This window comes from Scyliorhinus canicula, chromosome 19 (genome assembly GCF_902713615.1).
Source record: "Scyliorhinus canicula chromosome 19, sScyCan1.1, whole genome shotgun sequence".
NCBI lineage: Eukaryota > Metazoa > Chordata > Chondrichthyes > Carcharhiniformes > Scyliorhinidae > Scyliorhinus > Scyliorhinus canicula.
Window position 1 is genome coordinate 83,464,534 of NC_052164.1, and position 9,185 is coordinate 83,473,718.

At 46.5% G+C, this 9,185-nt stretch overlaps 1 protein-coding gene across 1 annotated transcript; it reads right to left on the bottom strand.

The window, feature by feature from the left end:
* Nucleotides 1-1,258: 1,258 nt before the first annotated feature.
* LOC119954418 (nicotinamide N-methyltransferase-like) lies at nucleotides 1,259-7,310 on the bottom strand. The gene is made up of 3 exons (XM_038779620.1): nucleotides 7,144-7,310; nucleotides 4,981-5,185; nucleotides 1,259-1,786 (listed from the first exon to the last, which is right to left on the bottom strand). The coding sequence occupies exons 1-3, from the start codon at nucleotides 7,295-7,297 to the stop codon at nucleotides 1,345-1,347; spliced, it is 801 nt and encodes a 266-aa protein (XP_038635548.1). The 5' UTR covers nucleotides 7,298-7,310; the 3' UTR covers nucleotides 1,259-1,344.
* Between the last annotated feature and the right edge of the window lie 1,875 nt (nucleotides 7,311-9,185).

The following is a 9,185-nucleotide window of genomic DNA, read 5'->3' on the forward strand; positions in this document are numbered from 1 at the left end:
CGTCCGCCATGGTGGAGGCTGTGGCGGTGGCGGAAGGGAAAGAGTGCCCCCATGGCACTGGTCTGCCCGCCGATCGGTGGGCCCCAATCGCGGGCCTGGCCACCGTGGGGGCACCCCCTGGGGTCCGATCGCCTCGGCCCACCCCCAGGACCCCGGGGGCCCGCTCGCGCCGCCGATCCCGCCGCCACCAAAGGTGGTTCAAACCTCGGCGGTGGGAGAGGCCTCCCAGTGGCGGGACTTTGGCCCATCGCGGGCCAGAGAATTGCCGCAGGGGGCTCGCCGCGGCACGCTTCCCGCCCCCGCCAATTCCCGGGTGGCGGAGAATTTCTGCCACGGCGGGGGTGGGATTTTCGGCGGCCCCGGGCGATTCTCCGACCCTGCTGGGGGTCGGAGAATTTCGCCCATGTGCTGGGCTCCTCCATCATTGAGGATGGGGATATTTGTGGAGCCTCCTCCTCAGTGGGTTGTTTAATTGTCCACCACTATTCATGGCTGGATGTGGCAGGACTGCAGAGATTGGATCTGATGCGTTCGTTGTGGAATCGCTTAGCTCTTTCTATTACATGCTGCTTATGCTGTTTGGCACACAAGTAGTCATGTGCCATAGCTTCACCTGGCCTGATGTTGCTCCTGGCATGCTCTCCATGCACTCCTCATTGAACCAGTGGGCAGCACGGTAGCATTGTGGATAGCATAATTGCTTCACAGCTCCAGGGTCCCAAGTTCGATTCCGGCTTGGGTCACTGTCTGTGCGGAGTCTGCACATCCTCCCCGTGTGTGCGTGCGTTTCCTCCAGGTGCTCCGGTTTCCTCCCACAGTCCAAAGATGTGCAGGTTAGGTTTTTGGCCATGCTAAATTGCCCTTAGTATCCAAAATTGCCCTTAGTGTTGGGTGGTACTGGGTTATGGGGATAGGGTGGAGGTGTTGACCTCGGGTAGGGTGCTCTTTCCAAGAGCCGGTGCAGACTTGATGGGCCGAATGGCCTCCTTCTGCACTGCAAATTCTATGATCTAATCCCCTGACTTGGTGGTAATGGTAGTCGAGTGGGGGATATGTCTGGCCATGAGGTAGCAGATTATGGTTGAATACAAGTCTGCTGTTGCTGATGGCTCACAGTACCTCATGGCTGCCCAGTCTTGAGTTGCTAGATTTGTTCGAAGTCTATCCCGTTTAGCACGATGGTAGTGCCACACAACATTATTGAATATGTGACTCAGAAGTGAGTGTAGAATACAATAATTAATGGAAACAAGCACTTTGAATTGGTTCACTAATATGTTCTTTATTTTTGCTCTTTGGCCAGTATTGAACCCAGAGTAGATCTGCAGAAGCTGCAATAATGAATCAGCATGGAGCATTCTTATTCTTAAGAGCAACTAGGAAAAATATAGCATTAAAGTCTGACAGAGTGTTCTGAGATTTGTCAAGACCATCAAAAATTTCCAACTGCTCTATCTCATATCCTACTTCCTTCACAATTTTTCTCAAAAAGGCCTGATCGAATTTTACACATGAAAACTTGTGATTGTTGACTGTATAAAAGGTCTGGTTCAAAACACCATTCATAATGAGCACCCCGCCTGGTTTTAACAGGGCGGTTACATTTCTGAGAGCAGCGCAGTAAGCTGCTTTATCCTTACAGGCAACTTCCAGACACAAGGACGTCATCAGACAATCAACAGGTTCCAATTCCACTGGATCCAGAGGGTTAGTTTGATTGACATCACACTTCAAAACTTGTTTGACGGAATCTCTCAGCTTCTTCTCTTTCTCTGTCCATTTTTCCCTGAAAGATACAAGCTCAGTGTCTGAGACATGATACTGCAGAGAATCACATTCAATTTATTCCATGTTAAAGGAGATGCCTGGAATTGTGTGCTTCAAACTGATTTCTCACAGCTCCCATGTGTTCTTATAATTCCTGGTTAAGGGGTTTCTCCACAGCAACAAACAAGTGGTGACTGTGTTGAGCAAAGAACCTTTGATGGCTGTTGCACAGTTAAAGGAGGTACGTTAAAATGAACACCAGCTCAAAAAATAAAGTAAGAACTTAATTGTGTATGATGTCTTTAAGTTTTTTGACTACAAACTGGTGCATTTACATAGTGTTGTGACCAAGTTTGGAAGGGTGAATAAATACCTCTATTTTCCATCCATGCGGTTGATTATAACAGAGTTGGATTATTTCTAAACTTGTGACTTTTATCCAATTTATTACGTACTTCATCAAATGAAAATCTATATGAAGAAATAAGTCAGCCAAACCTCAGCTTAGCTTCGCAATAAAAGTCACACACACAATAAGCTCAAGTGGGGGAAGCAGAGTGCTCAAGGGAGGAAAATGAAGGGCTGGAGGAGGAATAAAGACATAAAGAAGAACCTTGATACAGAAAAAAGTGGAAATAGGTGTGACGTATGCTCACCTGATTTGCACCTCACATACAATTAAGTACAAACATTGTTGCTATGCGTGGAAATATTGATTTTACACACACCATGTCACAAGCAATGAGAAAGGATTTTCTTTGATGTTGGAGGGAAGTGAGTTGTCCAGTACACTGAAAGATGTTTGCTAGGTGCAATAATGAAAAAGGAGGTCTGATAGCCCATCAAACCTCTTGCATCATGCAGTTGCATCATTGTTTTTTTAAAATTTAAAGTACCCAATTATATTTTTCCAAATAAGGGGCAATTTCTGCATGGCCAATCTGCCTACACTGCACATCATTGTGTTTGTGGGGCTGAGACCCACGTAGACACGGGGAGAATGTACAAACTCCACATAGACACTGGCCCAGCGCTGGAATCGAACCAGGGTCATCAGCGCTGTGAGGCAACAGTGCTAACCACTATGCCACCGTGCCGGCCAATTGCATCGTAGTTGATCTGAGTTTTCACTCTGTCTAACCATCTTGGTCCTGTTACCTTCATAATCCTGGGCTCTATAAGGGTTACCTAAACAATTTAGGATGGCCAACTTAATATTTGACACAAAGAATCAGAATCTCCAATATTGCAACCTTCCCTTCCAGCCTGAACTCAAGTATCAAGTCTAGAATATGTGCCTGTATCCCAGGGTGGACTTGGAGCCACCACATTTGGACGCAGCAATGAGACTGTCACCAACTGAGACAAGCTGGCAGAAGCAGAAAATTCCAAAAATTAGTTGGTCCGAGTTGCAAATTTGTAAAGGTGGAAACATTAGATGGAAAGCGTAGGGTTGTTTGATGTGCATTGCCGCAGGCAAATTGAGTAGGACCTGCAAGCAAAGCAGTGAGTAAATTTGCATCTATGGCTGCAGTACAACCTATATGAATTTTGGAAGTACATGTACCCTGCTGCCTGATCTGGAAATGCTGTGGTGTGAGCACAGCTGGATCACTGTGAGCATTTTTGAGCACTAGAGCCTTTGGAAGAATATATTGGCCAGAATTCTCCAAACGTTGGGATTCACTATTCCGGCTGGCAGCACACCCCCGCCCGCGGGTTCCCCCTTGGCACGGGGTGACTTCTATGCAAAATCCCATTGACTAGTGGTGGGAGTAGGGAATGTCGATGGCAGTGAATGGTGTGCTGCTGAGCAACATGCGGCTGGGGGGACCGGAGAAATCGGCCCATTGGCTTTGCAAGCAGTACAGGCTTAATTTTACTAGAATGATAGCACGCACTATACGTGTTCAGCTCAAAGGAGAGATTGAACAAATTAGGTTTGTTTCACTGGAATTTAACAGGTTCTGTGGTGGCTTGATTTGAAATATTCTAAAGACCAAAGGGAACAGAAGAAGCACATTGGACAAACCTGTTTTGATTCGTTGGAGAGTCGAAGACGAGATAGCTTTGAATGCAAAATAAAAGCCAGCATCGAAATCCATAGAATAGAATCCTTACAATGCAGAAGGAGGCCATTCTGCCCATCGAGTCTGCAATGGCCATTTGAAAGAGCACCTGACCTGGGCCCACTCCCTCACTCTATCCCTGTGACCCAGTAAGCCAACCTAATCTGAACATTTTTGGATTGTGCGAGGACACCAGAGCATCCGGAGAAAACCCGTGCTGATACTGGGAAAAAGTGCAAACTCCACACAGACAGTCACCCAAGGCTGCAAATGAACCCAGATCCCTGGTGCTGTGAGGCAGCAGTGCTAACCACTGTGGCACCGTGCCACCATAAAGGGGAAAAGAGAAAATGCTTAATCACAAAGAATTGTAAAGGTTTAGAACTCTTCCACAAATGACAATTGATGCCAAATTGTTGGTTACTTTGTGATTATCATAGTATCAATGTTTCATCAAGTGAATTAAAATGCCTTCTGGGATTTACAGAGAAACCTTTAAGCGTGTGAGGATACTCAGCACGTGAGCGAGGGTTGCTCAGCACAGGTAGGCAGCACCTTTCTTTAATTGGACGTTATCTTTTTACCATTCGACTAAGGTGCCCTTAAACTGCAAGCCCTAAATCACCCTAAGCACTGATGTGGAGATGCCGGAGTTGGACTGGGGTGAGCACAGTAAGAAGTCTTACAACACCAGGTTAAAGTCCAACAGGTTTGTTTCAAACATGAGCTTTCGGAGCACTGCTCCTTCCTCAGGTGAATCACTCACCCGAGGAAGGAGCAGTGCTCCGAAAGCTAGTGTTTGAAACAAACATGTTGGACTTTAACCTGGTGTTGTAAGACTTCTTATTGTGCTGACCCTAAGCACAGCAGTGATCTCTCATTTAGTAGATCCATTTTTGCCCTGTCACAAGTTGATTTGTTCCTTCTATTTCATTCTGAACAGATTACATTTGTATTTTTAGGTGGCTGTTCAGATACTTTGGCACCAGCGGAGACCAGTGAATTCAGTGAACTTTGATATCAAACCCAATATTTTCATCGCCAACAAAGTCTCAGTAACACACTGAGCTGAGTATGAACCATCGAGTAGCTATTTATCATTTTGAAAAAAAAACACTCCGGGTTGAAGCAATTTAATGATTACCTGTTGCCTTCCAGTTCACACACTAATTTTGCAAAGTGGCTCCAGTCAAAAGCTCCCGGATCATTTTTCAGCCACAGCTTAATCTCTTGGCAGTTGCTGCGAACAAAATCGGACAGAACAATTTCCTCCGCGTGCCCCGAGGCACAGAGAGCGAAGTGGAGACAGGGACCAGATCCAATTTCAAGCAGTCTGCGGAATTTCGGACCTGGAAGAATTTAATCACCTGTCATTAAGTGGGAAATAAAGTGATAAAATCCATATCAAATTGTACTGAAGGATCAGACAAAGGAAGTTTGAGGATCAATTCTCTGTTTGGACAGCTTTGCAAGCAGACAGAGGTTTGATTCTTCTCAACCCTCCTGGCTGACAAATCCCAGGTGATGATTACGATGTTGCTCCATAAATTTTGGTGCACGCTGAATAAAAGGGCCCTTTCTGCATTGAGCTGGGAACAATGGGGGGGGGGGGGGGGGGGGGGGCGTGGGGGGCGGGGGGGGGGGGGAGGGGGGTGAAAGATGTCAGTGCAGATTGGGGAGCAAAGTGCTGGAGTGTCCTTGTTCTCTGAGAGAGGGACAACGAGCGGAAAGAGGAAGAATACAAAAGAGGAGGTAGAACATGGCAACGTAACCGAATGAAGATGGGAGAGAGGAACATCTTCAGGGGGGAAAGATGAAGATGAGGGGTAATGGAAAAGGCATGAGGCAGGAGACAGAGGCCAGGATGAATGGGAGGAAGGAAAGGAAGGATTTCTGGGAGGTGGGGTCTGGCAGAGAGTCTGGTGAGGTGGAGTGTGGGATGAAGGTCTTTTTGTTACTCTGAATTTTAAACTGAGTTTATAAACACATCTCGTGACACAAATACATAATGGTTACACATTCTACGCAGGTAATGGATAAAATCTCTGTACTTATCAGCTCTTATGTAAAAACTTATACGTTTTTACATTTTGACATGATGCCTGCTTCACATCTCACAGACTCAAAGCCTGTGTGCAAAGTTTATCCCTTGCTGTCTCTGCTCTTTGATAATAATCTTTATTGTCACAAGTCGGCTTACGTTAACACTGCAAAGAAGTTACTGCGAAAAGCCCCAAGTCGCTCCATTCCAGCGCCTGTTTGAGTACACAGAGGGAGAATTCAGAATGTCCAAATTACTTAACAGTAGATCCTTCGGGACTTGTGGGAGGAAACCAGAGCACCACGCAGACATGGGGAGAACGTGCAGACTATGCACAGACAGTGACCCAACCGGGAATCGACTTGGGACCCTGGCGCTGTGAAACAACAGTGCTAACCACTGTGCTACAGTGCCGCCGAAAAGACCTATTTAGATCTCATTGAATACTGTCCGTTATATTAACTCATTCCCAACATTGATACATTTAATCACCCCATGAAATCTCTTAAACGTTTCTCTTCATTGAAAATCATCCAGTGTATTAATTATTTCTTCATGTTTTTATTTCCGCACAACAAGCAATGTCCCAGCTTTATCCAACTAGTCCTGGATTGTTAGGTAAACCTGCAGCTTAATTTATGACTACACAGTGACCTTCCCTTCACTGCTGTTCATTCCCCATTTTCATTTCTCCTTTTTCCTCTCCCATCTCATAGCCACCCTGCGCAGCTGCCCACCCTTTTCACTGCTATCAATTAGTGCGTATCATCCATTCTTTTCTCCACCTTCCCTCCTAATGTCACCAATATAGTCCCAGGTTGCCCCTTGAGGAGCCCGGGAACGGATGCTGGCAAGATACTGCTCGTCTTATCCCAATGCGAACTGCAGGGACGTACGTTTGGCAGCTAACTTGCCTTTTAGGGAAGTGTTTCACACTACTGTAAATAGAACGGTCCAACCCAGGTGGACCGAGGTGGAATCCAAAGTGGATCCAACGTCGCTGCCTGTTCTTGACGCTCAGGAGATCTGGAACTCGAGAGATGGAGCAGGGCTGCCCTGACCAGACTCTAAACTAGCGGTATTTGCTGTAGATTTAGGAATGTGTTTCAGCCCCCAGCAGCTGTGCAGTCAAAAAAACCTTCACGTGGAACTTGAATGAAAAAGCACTGGGCAAAACAAACGCACAGTAGAAACGACAGGTTCACAAATGGGGGTGCCACCTTTGGGCTAAGAATCTAGTTAATTCATGTCAAAGAACTTACTCACCATTGGAAAATACATTTACCAAATTCTTCAGAGAAAAAGTCAAGAATTCATTTTCCTGTCGATGTCCAGAGGTTGAATTAAAGTATGTTTCCAAAAAGACCCGGGAGTCAAATTTTTCCTCATAATAGTTGCCATCGCTAAAGCTTATCTCCATTTTATCTCAAACAGAAAACTCGACTGAGTGAAGGCGGCGTTGCAGGTTTCCTTTATCATTTGTTTTGATGGGGGTGGTGCCTGTATGCAAAAACTGCTGAGACCCACATCAGTGCAGACAATAGCTCCCTGCACTTGTGGAAAGTTCTGGCAAATCCCATGGCTCTGTCATCCTGGCTAGCTTGATCCCGGTCGAAACAGATGCAGTTGGTGAGCCCTTGCGAAGAGTGCAGCCACCACCTCCTTGATACATTTATGAGTGGAGGCTTGCAAGAACCGCAAAGGTCACATATGGAGCCCTGCAAGGAGCCGGTTCCATAAACGTTGAGGGCGGATACGGCTTTCATGGCCGGAGGCAGTGGTTGCCCTCCAGGTGGCACCAACGCATGCTGAATGTGCTCCTGGACAGGTGAAGATTTTGCCAACTCGCGTTGTTGTTCATTTCCAGGAAGTACTGATGCCACCTGTAGACCCTGTGCCATTTAAGGTGCCTCTCTGGATAGTGAGCAGGCCCTGCAACCCGTTCCTCATTGGGGTTCTGCTCCTACCTCTGGAGAGCCAGGCGCCTCTGTTGATGTCTTCTCTCCTCGTGACATCCTGGAAGAATGATTGCTAGTTTCACAGGCTCTGTCTCTCTGTCTCTCTCTCACTGATCATTCAAAGTGAATGAGGGAGACAGTTAATGGTGAGTTCTCCCCTCTAAGGGCTGACCCTATACCCATCCACTCCTAGGAACAGCGTATTGACGGACACTGATTACTGTGCTGGCCATCACATTGAGGACCTTTCCGTCAGAATATCCCAAAATGGACAAGGCCCCACATCACCCCCTGACTGAGGGACCACAGCTTTGGCAAGATTCCTGTCTCTTGAGCCCTCATGTAAATCACAGACATTTGTCATTTGGTTCACTCTAAAGGCCCATGCACTATCCTGATATCTTGGGGGAGGGGGGGGGGGGCAGCTGTAAGGAAGCCACAGCACCCGCATCTGATGGATCAGGGTGCTCTGCTTAGCCTGTTTGCTCTTGCCCTCTGCCGGGGAGGGTGTATGTGTTCACCCTCTCAGAGAATCGTGCAGGGAAAGCATGGCACTCACTGAGTGGGGAGGGCAACTGCAATGCATTAGCTGTTGAATGTGCAAAAAACTAGTGGCTCAATTATCTCATATAGAAATAAATTTTCTTTGTTGTCAGGCCTCTCTAATTGAGTAGACATGATCAGCCATTCTCCACTCTGTCACCTCATGCAGCCTCAGGATGGGTCAGTTTTAAGCTTGGCTTTCTTACTTCGTGTCATGGGATCTCCTTTGCCTACTTGACAATGATGACGGTGCCTCAGATTAAAATCTTATTTTAAGGCAGCACCTCCAACACTGAAAGGCTTCTTCAGTACTGGAATGAACCGTCTGTCCAGATATTGTGGTTAAATGCCTGCAGTTGGGCTTTGAAGCCCACCCCCCCACCCTCCCCCACCCCCCAACTGCTGATCCAGAGGCAAAAATGCCAACAACTGAGCCATGGTTGAGAGCCTATTTAGCCGATGGAGATTGGACAATGGCAATACCTATGAAATGTACTGGAGTGTCAGTCAACATCAGGTTCTATTGAATATGTGGGTCAGAAGTGAGTGTGGAACCAAACAATCAATGGAAACAAACACTTTGAATTGGTTTAATAGTACGTTCTTTATTTTTGCTCTTTGGTCAGTATTGAACACAGAATAGATCTGCAGAAGCTGCGATAATGAATCAGCATGGAGCATTCTTATTCTTCTAAGCAACCAAGTAAAATATAGCCTTAAAGACTGACAGAGTGTTTAGAGACTATCAAAATTTCCAACTGCTCTATCTCATACCCTGCCTCTGTCAAAGTTTGTTTCAAAAAGGCC